Here is a 19388-nt window from a genome sequence, read left to right as displayed (position 1 = left end):
TTTGACAGATTTTTTTCCACCTATCGTTGTTGTTAAACAAAATAACCCATAACCCTTTTGTTTTGTTTTTTTATCAAAAAAAATTTATTTATTGAATAAAGTAAAATCCCTTAACATCATCATCATCATCATCATCGTTTACTTTACTAAACCCTTTTTTTCTGTCGTTATTTTCACCCAAATATATTTATTATTGTTGTTCATTATATAACTATTCTTTGAATCAGATAAAATAAAACCACAAAAAAAAATAAAAAATAAAAACAAGTGATTGTAAAATGAATGACATCCAATGATTGTTGGTTATATAAAGACTGTGAAATAAAAAGAATTTTTTTTTGTTTTGGTTTTGTTAAATAAATTCATTTTATTTTTCCATTTCAATTGATTTATTTTAAAGAACAATGACTAGATTTAAAAAGTGAATACTTTTTTGTTTGTTTCCTGATTGCTGCCAATCGATCATGCCATCCAATTTTCCATTTAATCAATATCAGTACCGAAAAATGCTTCAATCAAACGTGGCCAATAAAAACTCATAACATAAATTTTCGATCCAAATTGTATTGAATAGGAAATTGTTTTGGAATTTTTTCTTAATCCCCGTCGTTCTTGCTTTTGTTTTATCAATGATGATGATAATCGTTTTGATTTATCATCATCCATCATCATCATTGATGATTGTTGTTTATATGATGAAAGCAATTTACGAAATTCTTCATTAATTTTTTTCGCTGAATTAATAGCATCATAAAAATCGGATAATAATCGCGAACAATCATTATGACGTGACGATGATGTTTCTTTTCCTTTTAATTGTAAATGACGAAGATTATGATCAAATTTTGACATTGCATCCAATATTTTTTTATCTATAGTAACCATACGATTTCCATTTGTCGATGTTGCCGGTGTAACAAAATAATCATCATCATTCGTATCAAGAATTTCGAAACGAAATGCTGACAGTACGATGGCAATTGTCGATATGACACCGATTGCAAATTTTATATCTAAAACGAAAAAAAATGAGAAAAATAAACAGAAATGAAATCTTTTATTCAAAACATTATACAAAAATGATTTGAATTTGATTCATACTTTTAAAAAGTTCAATCATTATCTAATCAGAATAACAATTACTACAACCACAACAGCAAATACGAAATGAGAAAATCAAAACAACAATGTCCTTGGATAATGATGATGAAGATTGTCGATCATTATTCATTATTTCTCTCAGCTGTTGCTATGTGAGGTTTAGACGAAATTTATAAATTTCGTCTGTTTTGTTGTGGATGCTAAAAAAAAGAATTCTAATTTTATTCATACTTGCCGCCGCATTAAGAATAACAACGAGGAAAAAGGCTGAAAAATAGAGACTATCGCTGATTTTATTTATTAATTTTTTAAAATTCATCTTTAAGATATCAAATGTATTTGTTATCATCATATAAATTATAAACATTTACAGATATATTTCCGAACTGAAAAAATGATGGTTTTGATGTGTGTTTGATCTTAAGAATTATAAATTATGAATTCATAGGAAAAATAGAATGATTGGATACAAAAATTTTCGAAAAATCAAATAGAATAAAATAATCAGACATTTTGTACAAATGTATTGTTTCAAATGAGATACCATGTGTGATTGTGGAATAACTATACAAGGTTAACGCTTTAAGAAATTGAGAATCAAGAGTACAAAGATCCAGAACCATAATGAAATCAAAAATTGCTTTAGCTGCTGGCTGTATCAATCTTTTTCGTATCGTTGGATTTTTTACGACTTTTGGTTACTTTACTAGGAATTTGTTTAGCGGATGTTGGCGGTATGAGGGCTGAATCAATAGCAGCAACGGTTGAAGATTTTTTTGCTTTAGCGCTCGATTTTGAAGCTTTTGGGCTAGATTTAATCGCACATACTGGCTTCGTTGCAGAAGCAGTTGTATTTGTCATTGCCATTGTGGCCGGAATTGGTAACGTAGGAACTGCTGGTGGAGGATTATGCAGAAGATTTTGTATCATAAAACCACCATTAGATGCTGCTACCGAATACGGAGGATGATGTGGATGAGGATAGGGTGCTGGATGAGGAGGATATCCATGTGGTTGTCCTGGATATGGATAAGGACCAGATGATGGATATGGTGGCCTGATCGCTGTTGGCGATGAAGTAGAAGCCGATGATTGAGGCAAGTTATTCGAATTCGGTGCTTGTGGTGGATAAACTAGTGATGAAGGTGAAGGTGTTTGCTGTCGTGGCGATACATTTCGTGGAGACATATAATGTAGAGATGGTGGTGGCGGTCCTTGTTGAGGATAAGGTGGACCAACATGCGGTGGCATACGTTGTAAAGGAGGACCATGTGGATGAATTGGGCCACCATAATAACCGTGCGGCGGCGGTGGTGGGGGTCCACCTTGTGGCCGTACATGATGATGCGATTGGTAATAATCTGGATGTGAATGTGGTGGAATAAGATTATGATCATAAGCATGATGGCCAGGTTGATAATAATGATGTGTGGGAGGTGGTGGTCCTGGTTGATGTTTATTTGTAGGATAAGGATTTCTTGGTGAATCAAGATTGAGAATTTTAGGTGGAGGAGATCGATTGGGTGATGTTTGTGGCTGTCCAACTGGTGCTGCTGCAGCAGAAGAAACTGGCACAAAATTTGGTGGTGGTCGTGACGGATAATTTTGTGGAAGATAGCTTTGTGTTTTAGGTGGAGCTGGACCGCTGTATGAATCCAAATTAGTAAGTGTATAATTAGGATCATCTTTTCCATCACCACCAAGTCGACCTGGAGAAGCTGTTGAAACAACCGAAGGATATCGTATAGAAGATGATGGTGAATAATATTGATGAGCATGTGGATGTGGTGGAGGCAAATTTGATCGTATTGATGATTGAGGATGTGGCGGATATTGATAAGATTGTGGTGGTGGTGGACGTGCTAAATACTGTTGAGGTGGAGATGGATATTCATGTGAAGAAGGTACTTGAGAAGGATATACAGGTGGTGGTGGAACATAATGACCTGATACAGGAGTATTTGCAGCAACAGATTGATGATATGTAGGTCGTATTGGTGGTGGTTGTTGCTGATAATGTTGTTGTGGATGTGAATAGGAAATTGGGACCGATGTTGGTGGCTCAGGCGTACCACTACTTGATGGTATGGATGATGATTTTGGCTGCACCGATGGATTTACATCGATAGCAAATTTTGAATTCATTTTTTGTATTGAAACTAGTGGATCTGTTTTTATTGGAATTATCGGCGTTGTCATTGTTTCGGGAGGAACTATTTGTGCTATTGATGGTTGATTAGAATCGATGGAAGATGCTGTTGAAAATTTTGATTCTTTTTCAACTATGGCCGTTTCATCTTTATTATTTGATTTATTCTGTCCATCATCATTATCAACAACACTAGTAAGTGGTGGTTGTGATTGATTATCATCTATTTTAGTTTTTTTCGTTGTTTTATTGGACACATCTTCTTCGGAAATTTCATGTTGATGATGTTTATCACCATCGTTTTCATCAACATCATCATTATCATCATCCGAAATGATGAGCTGTTTTTTTCGTTTATTATTTACAAGATTTTCATCACGACATTCACGGCTATATGTTTGAATGTTTGGTTTAAGTTTGGGATTCGGTTCGGTTGGAGTTATTGTCGTTGCTGTTAGTTTGGGAACCGATTTATTTGATGCCTTAAGATTTATCTCATCATCATCATCATCTTCGTCGTTATAATCTTCATCTTCTTGATATTTATCTTTTTTCTTTGTTGTTGTTGTTGTTGGTGGTAAATCATCAATAGCCCCATATTCATCATCATCATCAGCAGTACTACTATCTTCTCGATAACTTATACGTTTACTTTTTTGGGCAGCACGTCGAGTACGTGGTGCATAATCCGAGCTTTGATCCGAATATGAACCGCTATTGCTAAGCTCATCATCATCATCATCTTCTTCAGATGTTAAATCATTATCATTCTCCTCTTCATCTTCGGAATCATCAATTAGAAATCTTCTTCCAGATTTTTTCTGTATTCTTTTCTTTTTATTATGACTCTTTTTTCTTTTTCGATCCGATTTAAATGAATAATTTCGCTGTATACGTGAAGATCGTCGACGACGACTTGATGGTTCGGAATCTGATTCAGATAGTTCAGTTTCCTGATTATCATCATCATCTACTTCGGTCAATTCTTCATCCATTTCATCATCATCAGCCATATTAAAATCTTCATCTGATGCATGATCTTCATCATCATCTTCATCCGAAAAATCAAGATTGGTCAGACTTTTCTTTTTCTTTTGTTGCTTTCGATTAGCGTTAGATTTTTTCCGCTGTTCAGTAATTTCATCATCGTCGTCGTCGTCATTATCTTTGCTAGCTTTATCGGATATCGGTTTGACAACGGTCGAATCTTTTGTATCATTAATATTACTTTCAGATTTAATATCATCATCATGATGACCGCTATCAGTTGTGTCCTTTTCAAATGGATTAATACTGAAATCTGGCATTTCTGTATCTGCTTGTTCAAGAATATTATTGATATCTTTTCCTTTACTGCGTGGATAGGTTGCATCATCAGAACCAGCATCACCATCACCATCACCGTAATCATAACCTTCAGCTTCATCTTCTTCCTGAAGTATGGCTGATTTGATAAGATTATCATATTCTTTAAATAAATAACTTATTGGTTTTCGTTTTCGTGCTGAACGTAATTTCAATCCAGAACGAGAAAAATCATTTATATCAATATGTTTTTCCCGATGACGGTGTTTCTTTTTCTTTTCTCGATGACGATATTCATCTTCATCATCATATTTATCGATACATTTGGCAACTTCATCTTCAGAATCGCTAATAAAATCATCAACTTCTGAATCTTCTTCGTCTTCTCCCGAAGAATCATCATCACTATCACTATATTCTCTATATTTTCGTTTCCGATTTGCCGATTCTGTTCGTCTTTTTTCCTTTTTCTCTGCCATTATCATCGCCATCATTATCATTGTCGATAAAACCACGTGAATCTTCATCATTCGAATAAAGAAGATCAGCAATTTCATCTGATCGAGCATATCCATTTGGTCGTCGTCTACGAACACCTTTACGATGTTGTGCTTTTGCCTTTTTCTTTTCAATATCATCATCGCCACCATCATCGTATTGTTGTTGTTGATCTTGATCAATAACTAATTCACCACCATTTTCACCCAAATTGATTTGTTCACCTTCTTCAAGAATATTATCGGCACTAATTTCACAATGACCATAACGCCAACGTTTTCGTAGTTTTTGCTTTTCAATAGCACGTTGTTCAATTTCTTCGGTTAAACGTTGATATTCAACGCGAAGTTTTTCAATCAAAAATTTCTAAAATGAATGAAAATTTTAAAATAACCAAAATAAAAAATTGATAAAAAGATTTAACATACATGTTCACAAGGTGGACAAAACCATTCACCCGTTGGTATCAAAAATAGTGGAGGTCGAAGACAAGAGGTATGATATCCATCATCACATTTATCACAAAGAAGAATCTTTTTACCAAGAAAAAAAATTAAATTTAAATTTGAATAAAAAAGAATTTTTAATTTCATTCACTTACCCAATGTGGATTATCATATTTACCACATTTTCCACATGGTTTATCATCATTGACATAATTTTCAAGAAATTCAACATTATCATTGCAATCATCTTTGGCTAAATTAACAACAACAACAAAATCAAATGATTAGAAAATTTTTCAATCGAAAAAGGAAATCTTACATTTTTTTACTGTACGTGCACGTCGTATAACAACTGGTTCATCTTCTGGATCAATTTCTTCACAAGCAAATTCATCTTCCTTGATTTTCATTATCATCAAATCGAAGCTGTTCATCATCATCATCATGCATATAATCCTCATAATAATCATCATCAAAAGTATGTTCGGCACGTTTTTCATCTGAATCATCGGATTCATCTTCCCATGGAGTTGCACCTTTACGACCACCTTTTTTTCTTCGTTTACGTTTCTTTTTCTTTTTTTCATCATCACCGGATTCTTTTTGATAATCATCATCACTCTACCAAGGAAAAATTATGATAATTTTCAATTAATCCAAAAAAAATTAATCAATATCAAATTGACTTACCGTTGCTTTTTTCTTTCGTCTTCCTCGTTTTTTCGATTGTCTACTTTGATCTTCATCATCATCATCATCACTATCATTACTATTATCGCTATCATCATCTTCATTTGGATCATTTGATTTATCACAAGCAAATTGTGCGGCTAATAAAGCTGCTGCTTTTGCTGCCATCGCTGCTTCTTTTTTTCGACGTTTTTCCAGCAATTCTTTTTCCATCCGTTTTTGTTCTTCTTCCATTTCAATTAATTTCTTTTCATGTAATGCTTGTATTCGTCGTGAACAACGTTTAGCTTGTAATCCTTCGGCAAAATCTTCTTTAAGTTTATCCAATTCATTACGACGTTTTCGACCAGCCTGTTTTTTCACCACCACCGGTTTCGATTCTTCATCAACATTATTGTCATCATTATTTTGTTGTAATTCATTAGAATTTTCTTTGTTATTGACTGTTTCAATATCCATTTTTTCATCTTCATCTTTGATAGTCGATGTTGTTGCAGTTGTTTTTCGACGATTATTTGACCATCGGCCTCCACGACGTTTACCACGACGACGACGACCACCACCGCGATAACCACCTCTATTGCTTGACTTGGTTGTTTCATGTTGCTGCTGTTGTTCATCATCATCGTCATCACCATCATCTTCATAGTCATTATTTTCTTTTTCAATTTTATCTAAAATGGATTCACAAATTGATTCAATTTCTTTATCATTTGTTGAAATGAAATTTTCTGATTGCACATCATTATGATTTTTGGATTCATTTTGGCCATCAATCGGTTTATCATAATCAATGTTTTCAGTTTTGATTACTAATTTGGCCGGTGATGATGGCAATTGTTGTTCATCAGACTGTTGTTCTTCTATTTTAACACTTGGTGGAGTGGCTGGTTTTTCTTGTTCATCATCATCATGGTCGAATTGTTGTTTTTGGTTAATTTTTTCATCTTTTTCATCATCATCTTGATCATTTATGATTTTAGCTGGAATCTGACAAGAAGCAGGATTACTAATACTTTCTTCACTTGCAGGTGTAGACATTTGTTTGAAATCATCAATACTTTGTTTTTCTAAATCCTGTATACAATCATTTAATTCGGTAAGATTTTTAGAAACTAATGACCAGGAATTATCTTCATCAGGTTCATCTTTATATAGACGAAAATTAAGATCCGAATCTAATTGATACCAATATGTATAACCAATAAGATCACGACCAATAGCCGGTATACGTAATGATGATGTTTCCATTGTGGAATTTAATTCACTTTTAAATTTTTGATTAAAATCAAACATTGCTTCTAATAAACGTAAAAAAATTCTTAATCGTAATGAAAGATCTGCATTATTATAACCAAATTGTTCTAAATTCCAGGCATCAATATTTGAATATTCTGCACAGAAACGCATCAATGCTTTTTCCCATTTTTCTTTATTAATATATTTTCGTCGTTTACGTAAAAGTTTTATATGTAAATCGATTAAATCGGGACGAACTGTGCAAAAGAAAAAGAAAATTTTTGAATAAAAATCTTGAATAAGAATCAAACACACACATACCTTTATTATAATCTTCAAATATTGTTTTTAAATGTTTGATTGAATATTTTAGATCTAAATGATGACCAAATTTTTCCATAAATGAACAAATTATGGCAAAATTTGGATCATTTTCAACTTCATCTTTAGGTAAATCATTGTCCATTTTATGATCATCATCATTATTAATTATTTTGTCACCGATTTCTTCGGAAGGATCAATGTTTTGATCATTTATTTGTTTTGTTTCATTTTCATCATCATTGTTGTTGTTGTTGTTGTAAAAATTATTATCATCACAGGATTTAGTTGAATTTTGTTTTGTTTCATCACCATTAACATTAATATCAACATTTGATAATGGTGCAGCTGATGGTGATATGGCAGCTGTTATTTGTTCATTCAAATCATTTGTTGTTGCCATCATTGCTGTTATTGATGATGTTTTATCAATTTCATTTTCTTTATCCAATAATTTTTTCGTTAATAAATTGGATTTTGATGATGAATTAGATTGGATTAAATTTTTTTCACTGTCTTCATCGGTCATCATAAATGTTGTTGTTGATGTAAATACTATTACTTATTTTACAATGAAAAAAATAATCGAAATGTTCATGATGATTATGATGATGTAAGTTGGGTTTTTTGTTTCGAATATATCGATCAATCAAAAAAGCTCGAATTCTCAAATTGAATCGTCAACAAACCGAATGTCCACGAAATCAATTTGAAAAAGAAATCTAATCAAAAAAAAACAAAACAAAAAAATCAAATCAAATGTCATAGAATCGATGATGAGAATCATACCAAAAAAAACATAATACAGAATTTCAAAAACAGAATTTTTAAAATAAATAAAATTCTTATGAAGAATTGAATTCAATCCACAAAATGAAAAAAGTTCGGACAAAAAACAATCATCATAAGAATCGCTTAACAATTTTTTTTCTTCTTTCTCGCTCAAGCTTTGTGTTTGTGTGTGTAAGCACCAAACACCGAATTTTTCATTCGAAACAATATCCACACAACAAGCCGACTGCTGCTGTTGTAGTGGCCACTTTTTCAATTCAGTTCAGTTCAACATTGATGACAAAATGGATGAATTTTTAATTGATGACTACTACTACCTCTATTCTTTTTTTCCCACTATAATGTATGCTACTATCATTCGAATTTTTTGTAAGTTTTCGAGTTACCAACTTTTTTTTTTGCTGTTGTTCGCCGCCTATTCGATAATGACAAAAGAAAAAAAAGGCGGGAGGATTTTATTCGTAGCTTTAAAACTAGCGGCATAAAATTTTGAAACAAAAAAATACGTATTTTATGAATGAAAAAATTTTTATTATGAGTTTTATTTTTCTTTTTTTCATTTCAATTCGATTCATTTTGCAACGAAAAAAATTTCATTTCTTAAATTTGTGATCAATTTTTTTGTGAAAATTATGAATTCTAATGATAATAATCGAGAAGAAAATTCGATCGATAATGGCGAATCATCGATAAAACCAAGTACATCAAAAATCGATGAAGTTAATGATGTAAAACCTGTAATAACAACAACAACAACCGAAACGAATGTTGATGATGGCGATGGTGATGATGATAAATCATCATCGAAAAGAAAATCCGATGATATTAGTCAAGATAATAATGATGAAGAATCGGATACTGAAGTTGATTTTGAAACTTTATGCTGTTCATGGAAAGAACAAATTGAACAAGTTGAAACTGTTTCAGGAATGTTTGGTAATTCCGATGAAAATAATTGTACATATCTTGATGTATGTATTTTTGGATGAATTTAGAAGTTTTTTCATCTTGTTTTTTGTTTATTGAAAATCATAGGATGATTTAACTCGACAACCATTATATGCATGTAGTACATGTGAAATGAATAATGTTGATCCAAAATTATCATCATCCGATGATGATAATAAAAATGATCAAAAATATTTGGCTGGTATTTGTTATGCTTGTGCAGAAAATTGTCATAAAGGACATGATCTATTTGAATTGTATACGAAACGAAATTTTCGTTGTGATTGTGGTAATGAAAAATTTTCCAATCTTAAATGTAAACTTTTTCAGGTAACAAAAATAAATACCTTATCATTTTGAATTCCAATACTAATTTCATTTTGTTGTTTTTGCAGAAAATTGGCCATAATGAAACGAATAAATATAATCATAATTTTAAAGGTTTATATTGTACATGTGAATTACCATATCCATGCGATACATTCGATGATACAATGCTTCAATGTGGTATATGTGAAGATTGGTTTCATCAATCGGTAAGATTGTCTTTCTGAAATCTAATGCCTTAAATGAATTAATGAATTTGTTCCTATAGCATTTGGATGCCGAACCAATAAAAGGATATTCAGATATGATTTGTATGTCTTGTGTACGACGTTTAAATTTTCTTATCTATTATAAAATTGATGGCCAATTTGATTTCAAAGAATGTGATGATAAAGATTTATTGGATAAAGAATTGCAACAATTTTGCGATAATCTAATCGATAATCAACAAATATCGGAATCAACCACAAATAATGATGAATGTTTATTGGATGCTCTGAAATCAAAACATCAATCATCCTTAACTGTTAAATATGATGAGAATGGTGTTGCATCGTATGATGATAATGTATGTCATGCAATGTATCTACCATTAGATTGGCGTTTACGTCTTTGTCGGTGTAGCAAATGCTTAAAATTGTATGAAGCTGAAGGTGTTGAATTTATAACAAATCCACTTGATATGTTTGCCGTTTATATCTATCAAAATCAGAAAAAAGTTTCGGAAAAAGTTCAACAACAAATGCCCAAATGGAATCGTATCCAAGAAATAGCATTAGCCGAAGGTATTGAACATTTTAAACGTGAATTGGGAAAATTTTTAAAACAATGTCAAGAAAATAGTAAAACTATTAGTGCTGAAGATGTGGCCGAATTTAAACGGAATTTATATGCAAATAAACGACAACGTGTTCAATATTTTTGTGGTTGAACAAACATCACAAACCCGTGCATTTTGGCGGAAAAAAATTGATTTTTTTAAATTAAATTAATTTAAAATTCGAATTTTTTTTTGCGCAAAATTAAAAAAAATTCCATTTTGAAACATTATTTATGAACAGTGTTTATTATTTTTTGTTGAGTGGGAGTGGCTAAATTCTGGCCAATGGCTGCTCAATGCTGAATTAAATTCAGTTTGTGAAAGACAGAGAGAGAGAGAGAGAGAGAGAGAGATAAAGATTCGAAGATTTTTCACAAAGGAGGCGCCACTTTCTTTATCTGTTGTTTATGTTTGTTGTTGAAGCTCATATTTTTGGTTGAGTGTGCCAATTGTAATTCTTCGATTCTCATCATTTTTTTGTCTGGTTTTTTCGTTTTTGTGTTTAAAAATTTTCATCTTTGAACAAGAAAGATGCTTCAAAATATTCGTTATCTAATATTTTCAATGTTTCGATGTTTAGAATTTTATTATCGGTGACGATTAGTGTAAAGGTTTTTTGTTCTGTTCTCTGTCTTTTTTTCTCGTCTTAATTTTGTGAAAATTTGAAATATTTTTTCCGACAAGTTTTTGGCTATTTGGATAATCAAATCCATTTATGACAATGAAGATGGTAAGTTGGAACCAAAAAAAAAGTTGAATAATCTTTATACTAAAATGGATTTATTTTTCATTTGTTCAGTCAAACGATGAACCAAATGTTCTATCAATTGGTACTGAAGTTAGTGCCAAATATAAAGGTGCATTTTGTGAAGCACGAATAAAAAAAGTGAATCGTATTTTACGTTTAAAAGTAACAATAAAACCATTGACAACACCAATAACAATATCGGATAATGAAGTTGAAAGTGGTCGTATTCGTATTGGTGGTCAAATTCTAGTAAAACGTTCGAATAGTAATAATAGTTCACAATCAATACCCGGAACTATAAATAAAATTTTAGATCAAAGTCTTTATACGGTTGTATTTGATGATGGTGATGAAGCAACATTAAAACGATCATCACTTTGTTTAAAATCTGGAAAACATTATTCTGAAAGTGAATCATTAGATCAATTACCATTAACAAATCCGGAACATTTTGTAAATCCAGTTAGACGTTGTCGTCGTGCCCGACAATCATCATCATTTACTTTATCACCATATCATAAACATCATTCAAGAAGAAAACAACAACAAAAACAGCAACAACAAGAACAACAACAAACGACAGATAATGCAAATTCAGATAATGATTCCAACAAACCGAATCGAAATGATGGAATGGAAAAACAGCAACAGCAGCCTGAAACATCATCAACATTGAAAAAATCACAACGAAAATCGAAAAAATCATCAATTCAAATTGCAGCAACAACATTGAATCAACAACAACAACATTCAACAGATGTTGGAAAAGTTGTTTGCGTTGAATATGGTGATAAACGTGGTTTCAAAAATATCAAAGATATTTGGTTTCCAGCTTTTGTTGTTTCCGTTTCTATTTCAACTGATAGTGTTGGTGGTGGTGGTGGTGGTAGTAATAGTAACAGTAGCGCAAGTAATAGCCGATCATCCGTAAAAGATAATAATCAAAATGATATGATGATTGAATATAAAGTAAGATCATTTCGTGATGATCGTTATTATGATGTTTGTAAAAAAGATGCTCGAAAATTTGATCATGATACAATACGATCAACATATCGTAATATGGATTATTCCATTGAATTACAACAAGCAATTGAAAAAGCATTAATTTATTTGGAATCATCCAAAATTTCCATCAAATTGGGATGATATGGATATTGTTGTTCAACAACAACAACAACAACAGTCTCTTTCATCATCATCATCATCAATAATGAATATTGAAGATGATGATACATTGACTAAAGATTCAAATTTTGAACAAAATGATAATGATGAAGATGATGATAATGGTGATGATGATGATAATGGTAGTCAACGACAAAGTGATGAAGAAGATGATGATTCAAATGAAGATTTAGATGACGATGATGATGATGATAATAGTTCAGAATCCGATGATTCTGATATCGATAGTGATGATGATGACGATGATGAAGATGATGATGATGATGAAGATCCACAAGAACGACAACGACGACAACAAAAGCAATCAGAAGAACGAGATGTTTTTGTTGCAAAATTATATAAATTTTGGGATGATCGTGGTACACCTATAAATGAATGTTTAATGGTACTTGGTGAACAATTAAATCTTTATCGTTTACATCAAATTGTACATAAAATGGGTGGTCTAAATCGTGTTAATAGTCGTAATCGTTGGAAACATGTTATCAATAAACTTGGTATTGGTGGTGGTGCAGGTGATCATACACAATCAGAACGTGAATCAGCTATTATGAAATTGAAATCAATTTATAAAAATTATTTACATCCATTTCATGAGTTAAATCGAAAATTAGGACCATCACCGGTATTATTAATTGATACTGTTCGTACAACGAATGCAAGGCCATCTAGAGGTGAACGTAAAAGAGAAAAAGAACGTTCACGTTTAAATTCGGTTAGTTCAAGTGCAAGTTCCACACCAGCACCACAGCCACAACAGCCTCCACCACCACCAACTTCGATTTCATCAATAACAGCGACGACAATAATAACAACAATGGTAACATCGACAACAGTCCAATCATCTTCAATGACAGCATCTTCAGCCACACCTACAACAGCAACGAGTGGAAATGTTGTTGTTGGTGGTGGTGGTCGAAAATCTTCGATTTCATCATCGACGAATAAACATTTATCAACAGCAATAGCTAATTCATCTTCAATGACAACTGGTTCCGGTATAGATAATTCAACTACAATTGGTCAACAAAGTGGTACAAGTGCAACAACTACAGTATTAAGTGGTGGCCGTAATAAATCATTGGATAAAAATATTGGCATTTCAAATGTGAGAAATAGTGATGTAGGTGATGAAGAAGAAGAAGATGATGATGATGATAATGATAACGATGAAAAACCACCACTGTTTCCATCAACAACAACATCATCATCGACTGCGAATGTTACTGAAATGTTGACATCAACGACAGTAAAACAAAAACCATTGGAGCAATCTCAATCATCGCATTCTTCATCAGGTTCCGGTGGTGGTGTATCATCATCGAATAATAATCAAGATGATTCTATACAAAAACAATCCACTGCTTTAAAAGAAAAAATGGAAGAAAGAAGTAAGTAGAAAAAAATATGTTTGATAAATATCTTTAACTTCGGTTGCTTCCTGTTTTTTTTCTTGTTGTTATAGAACGACGTCGAAAATTTGTAAATCAAAGATCTGGATTAGATTTTTCATCATTTGCTGGAAAACTGGTATTGATAAAAGATGGTGATAAGAAAGTATTAATGCCATATGAAGAATTTCGTCGTAAAAATGGTGAACCAGATACGAAAAATATCAAAATCAATGATTGTTTAGAAGTATTATATGGAAAAGGACGTGAAATGGAAATATTTCGTGCAAAAGTGTTGAAAATTGAACAAAAATTTTCCAATCCAGTATTTTATGTTCATTATCATGGTTGGAGTACTAGATACGATGAATGGATAAATTCATTGAAAATAACAAAATTATTAGATGGTGAATGTCCAACAAAACGAACAAGAAATAAACGTAATAGTAAAGTAATTGATTCAATGCAAACAACAACATTGTTGAATAAACGTTTAGCATCGGATACAGAAGATTTACGATCTGCTGCATCAGGTATTGGTGGTGGTAGTGGATCGCAACGAAAATCTTGGACCGGTAATAATAATAATGATAGAATAACGTCAGCATCAGAATCATCATCATCAATATCGGAAACGAAACGTACCCGAATTAAAGATGATAATAAAGATTCAAGCAATGTATCGACGTCAACAACAACAACACCTACAGGTAGAATAAAAATCGAAGAACAACAATCTACACCATCTACTGGTGTTGGTTCTAGACGACGAACATCATCTTTATCGATGAAAAATGATCAACAAAAAATTGAACGTTCAATATCGATATCATCAACGACAACAACAACAAAACGAACATCATCCATATCGAAATCAACGGATTCAACAACAACAACACGAAAATCAAATAAGCGAAATGAAGAATGTGATCGTCAGGATGATAATGAACAACCACCACCATCTTCATCATCGAGATCAAATCGAAAGGATTCAATTGGAAATAATAAGAATCAAGAATCGAAAAATTTGACAAATGATGATCAAACTACAACGACGACTGCAACTAAAAATAGTCGACGAAAATTGATTCCATTAATGGATAAAGTAGCAGCCAATAGTGGTGATGGTGAAACATCGACGGCAACAGAAATATCGACAACCGAACAACAAACAAAATCTTCAACAACAAAAGGGAAGCAAACGGCTAATGATGCTTATGATTTTATTGATGATGATGATAATGATAATAAGAATAATGTAATTATTGAAGATCGAAAATCACCGGTAAAAATGTATAAAAGTTTTATTATATCGGATCTGACAAGAAAAGAAGATAAAGTAGAAAAAGAAATAACACCACCACAATCATCAACATCCCTTCCTATATCATCATCGACAATCGATGTTGCTAGTGTCACCACTGCCACCGCCGCCGAATCGATTTCTTCAGATATGAAAATAGATGATGAAAATATCCAGGTTAAACATGAAGAAGAAGAAGAAGAAAAAGGTGATAATATTGTGGTGGTGGATAAAAAATCGAAGCAAAGTGTGGATGAAAATATGGAAATTATCGATGATGATAATAATGATGATGATTTACAACAAGCATCAATATTATCATTGAACAATAATGATGATCAAGAAGTAGTGGATATACTTTCGGCTACTGTAAAATCATCATTTGATGCTTCGACTGTGGATGATGGTACTGATATTCCTGAATCAGGTGATAATGAGCAACGACAACAGCAACAACATTCGGATGAAAGTAGTGATGATGGTGATCGTGATTCACCTGGTCAATTAATCGTTGCTGAAGATGATGATAATGATGGAGCAATTGTTGGTAATGAAAATCAAAAAGATGATAATAAAATTGATTCAATAAAATCAATTCCAGATGATCAAAAACGATCCACACCTATTAAAAATGAAATTAAACAGCAAAATGAATCGATAAAAATTCTTGAAACATCATTATCAACATCGAAACCGGTTGAAACAAATCCATTACTTTGTTCGGAAATATTACCGGCCAGTCCACCACCACCCCTACCACAATCATCTGCAGCAAGTTCATTGGGAACAGCAACAACAAGACTGATTTCAGGTGGTGATGATAATGATAATAATGATAATGAAGGATTCATTTCAAGACGATCAGCATTTGAACCATTACAGCAATCATCTGGTGGCAGTAATCTATTACCATTTTCATCTTCGAATTTTTCAAGACCTTTATCATCATCAGAATCAATAGTGGCTGGAACTAGTAATTTATCAACAAAAAATCAAATGGATGTTGATGATGAAGATGATGATGATGATTTAGATATTGATGAAATGGATGATGAATTAGATATAACTGCTGGTAATGAAGCTGATGTTGATGAATTTGAAGATGATTTCAATGATGATGATGATGATATTGATCATCGTCGTAAACGTCATCGAACAATGGAACGTTCAAATATTTCTGGAACTGTTGGTGGCAGTACGACACAACTAACACCATCAAGACGTCGTGTAACAATGGAACAACGTAAACGTCGTAATCGTCAATCATCATCGAAAGGATCTAGTGGTGGGCATCATCATCAACACCATCATCATTATCATCATCGTCATCATCATAATTTATCATCACAAGAATCATCACAAGATGGTGATGATCATAGTATGGATGATGATGAAAATAATAATAACAATAATAAATCAATTGTTGATAATGTTGATATTGGTGGCGGTCAGCAATCAACATCGTCTACTAAATTATCTGATCGTAATAATAATAAAGGATTGAACACTGTTTCGGGTAATATATCTGTTGGAACAACGCGTAAACGTCTTATGTCAGCATCCAATGATCATTTATTAATGAAAAATGATGATGATTCATCATCTGGTAGTCAAAATAATCAAAATAATAATAATAATAATCGTAATGATAAAGAAAATCAGAAAACATTTGTTTCACCTAATCATCATCATCATCAACAATCACCATTATTATCATCGGGTAAAAAAAGACGTCGTGGACGTATGCGTACTGTATCACAATCAGAATTGCCAACAACACCGACAAGATCAGAATCATCATCCACTAATATCACTACCACTTTAGGTCATCATCAACAACAATTATCAAGTAGTGGACAAAAATCTGGTTGTAAAACAAGAGGTATTTTAATTTAATTTGTATTTCATTGATTTTAATTTCTATTTGTTTGTTTGTTTTTTTGGTTCATATAGGTCGACATCGTAGTGGTGGTAATCAATATTTATCAAATAATAATAATTATCAATATGATACATTTTTATTACGATCATCATCAAACAATATTAATAATTCATCTTTAAATGAGCAACAACCATCATCATCCATATATGATCATCATGGATCATCATCATCGTTAGCAAATTTCATTGCTGGTGGCGGTGGTAAACCACAACCAGTTGATTATGATTTATTGAATAGTTATAAACCAATTAGTCGTTTTAATTTTCTTACACCAATTGATCTATCATTATCTTCGGATGAAAAATGTAAAGAAATGATGAATCGTATGCGGGAGATGAAAAAAATATTTAATGAATATAAAAGAAAATTGGCTGCATACGAGAGGAAGAAGAAAAAAATTTCTAAAAAATCAAAAAATAATGAACGTAAGCAGCAACGAGAATCAAAAAATTCAAATCAGGAAACAAAATCCGCTTCAAATAATCAATCTGGATCGGATGAAGATGAAGAGAACACGAACAACAAAAACAAGAGGAAGAAGAATCATCATCAAATTCATCATCGACAAAGACAAATGAACAAGGCCGTGCATCACGTTTAAAAAGAGATTCAATTACATCATTATCCACTAATAATACCACCATCACCACACAATCATCATCGATCTCCTCTGAATCACAGCAACAACAACAGACAACGGAAATCAATAATGATCTACCACCGTCAACAAGAAAATCAAGTATTGAGTCATAAAACACATTTTTTTTATTCCAAACAAAAAAAAACTTGTAAATTTTCCTTTTTCCAAACAATCATGTTTTTTCTTTCCTTATCAATATCCGCATTTTAAAAAAACTTATATATTTTTGCTCATTTGTATTTTGATTTCATTCGTTATTATTCTTGAAACAAACACAAAAAATTTATATATTTTATTTTTTGATTTTTGATGAATAAAATTCAAGCCATCATCATCGATGATGATGAACGAATCGACCGTAAACAAGAAATGTATAGATTTGCCGTACGATGCATTGATTGTTGATTTTTAACATCTTTTTCAGCTAAACATTTCCAAATCTTTCGGTGAAAATCAAAGAGTTAGTTTTATTCTATTATTAAAAAAATAATTCGAAAATTACCTTTCGTGAATATTGGAATGATAAACAAGCAGCTGGTCGATATCGATCCCGATTATGATTCGTAGCAGTTTTTGATGATGACGAAGATTGGCCGCCATGATTCTGTTGATATGGTTGTACTTGATGTCGATAACAATCACGTATCGGTGTCGTTATCTAAAATAAGAATTTGATTAATTTAAATTTATTAATTGATTCAAAAAAACAATGTCACCTCATTGAAACGATGTTCACAATTCTGAATGGCCTGTTGTTTTGCCATTATAAATTGAATATCATCCTGTCGATCGGAACAAAGTCTTTCCCAACCAAGTGGTTGTGCAATTTTCATTAAACACCATGTATGATCTTGTTCACGATCAACTAATTCGGGTAATGTTATACCTTCGGATTGATAACGTGCAATTTTACATTGATCTAATTGCATTCCTTGTTTAAGATAATAACATAATTTTGGACGAGAAAGTTTTTCCGATTTTATCTGTGGATTTACTTTTCGAACACAATCATCAAATATATTTGAAAGCTTAATAGGAAAATAGGACAAAAAACATGAATAAAGTTTCTGCATTCATGAGATACATACTTGTTGATCCATCAGTTTATCGCAGGCAAATAATGCCTGTGTTATATTCCGTGATATATTGGGTGAACAAACTTTTGGCAATATTGGTGTCCAATATGCAGAAATTGATTCAACCATCGTTATTGTTGTTGTTGATTGAAGAATAACGATGCTAATCATGAAACTGATAAGAATATTCATCATCATCGCGATAATTGATAATTAATAATCGCAATAAGTTAATCAAAATGATTCTTCGAAAAACGACAATGAACAATTCAGAGCAAAATGAATGGAATGAAAGTGAAAAGTATTTTCACGTTTCTCTCTCTATAACCATCATCATTATTTGTTTATTTGATAAAACAACTGAAACAACAACAAGGATAGCTAAATAGATAGAGATTATACCATGATGAAGGAAGAACATTCATTCATTCATTACGAAATTAGGTTAATCATCCAGATGGGAC

At 32.0% G+C, this 19388-nt stretch overlaps 5 protein-coding genes across 5 annotated transcripts; 2 read left to right on the top strand and 3 right to left on the bottom strand.

Annotated features, from left to right (window-relative positions):
* Positions 1 to 23: 23 nt before the first annotated feature.
* LOC113793917 (uncharacterized) lies at positions 24 to 1250 on the bottom strand. The gene is made up of 2 exons (XM_027343992.2): positions 1102 to 1250; positions 24 to 1013 (listed from the first exon to the last, which is right to left on the bottom strand). The coding sequence occupies exons 1-2, from the start codon at positions 1118 to 1120 to the stop codon at positions 484 to 486; spliced, it is 549 nt and encodes a 182-aa protein (XP_027199793.2). The 5' UTR covers positions 1121 to 1250; the 3' UTR covers positions 24 to 483.
* A 126-nt stretch (positions 1251 to 1376) lies between these two features.
* Positions 1377 to 8459, bottom strand: LOC113793915 (uncharacterized). The gene is given in 8 exon segments (XM_027343990.2): positions 1377 to 4998; positions 5000 to 5419; positions 5482 to 5586; positions 5655 to 5752; positions 5819 to 5906; positions 5908 to 6120; positions 6190 to 7685; positions 7750 to 8459. Coding segments are annotated over 8 exon segments (6204 nt in total). The 5' UTR covers positions 8279 to 8459; the 3' UTR covers positions 1377 to 1743.
* Positions 8460 to 9081: 622 nt separating this feature from the next.
* On the top strand, positions 9082 to 10866 carry LOC113793898 (putative E3 ubiquitin-protein ligase UBR7). The gene is made up of 4 exons (XM_027343973.2): positions 9082 to 9512; positions 9577 to 9819; positions 9885 to 10025; positions 10085 to 10866. Exons 1-4 carry the CDS (start codon positions 9174 to 9176, stop codon positions 10745 to 10747), a joined length of 1386 nt encoding a protein of 461 aa, XP_027199774.2. The 5' UTR covers positions 9082 to 9173; the 3' UTR covers positions 10748 to 10866.
* A 183-nt stretch (positions 10867 to 11049) lies between these two features.
* LOC113793883 (uncharacterized) lies at positions 11050 to 18082 on the top strand. Its single transcript, XM_075824160.1, is given in 5 exon segments — positions 11050 to 11366; positions 11436 to 12500; positions 12502 to 13963; positions 14038 to 17148; positions 17220 to 18082. Coding segments are annotated over 5 exon segments (6243 nt in total). The 5' UTR covers positions 11050 to 11351; the 3' UTR covers positions 17810 to 18082.
* LOC113793900 (uncharacterized) lies at positions 17814 to 19099 on the bottom strand. The gene is made up of 4 exons (XM_027343974.2): positions 18937 to 19099; positions 18565 to 18876; positions 18351 to 18506; positions 17814 to 18288 (listed from the first exon to the last, which is right to left on the bottom strand). Exons 1-4 carry the CDS (start codon positions 19093 to 19095, stop codon positions 18169 to 18171), a joined length of 747 nt encoding a protein of 248 aa, XP_027199775.2. The 5' UTR covers positions 19096 to 19099; the 3' UTR covers positions 17814 to 18168.
* Between the last annotated feature and the right edge of the window lie 289 nt (positions 19100 to 19388).

Source organism: Dermatophagoides pteronyssinus, unplaced genomic scaffold (assembly GCF_027571235.1).
Source record: "Dermatophagoides pteronyssinus isolate colony J.1.1.1.1 unplaced genomic scaffold, Derpt_VIB-CSIC_2022.12 sq0051, whole genome shotgun sequence".
Classification (NCBI taxonomy): Eukaryota; Metazoa; Arthropoda; class Arachnida; order Sarcoptiformes; family Pyroglyphidae; genus Dermatophagoides; species Dermatophagoides pteronyssinus.
This window is presented reverse-complemented; position numbering and strand designations above follow the sequence as displayed.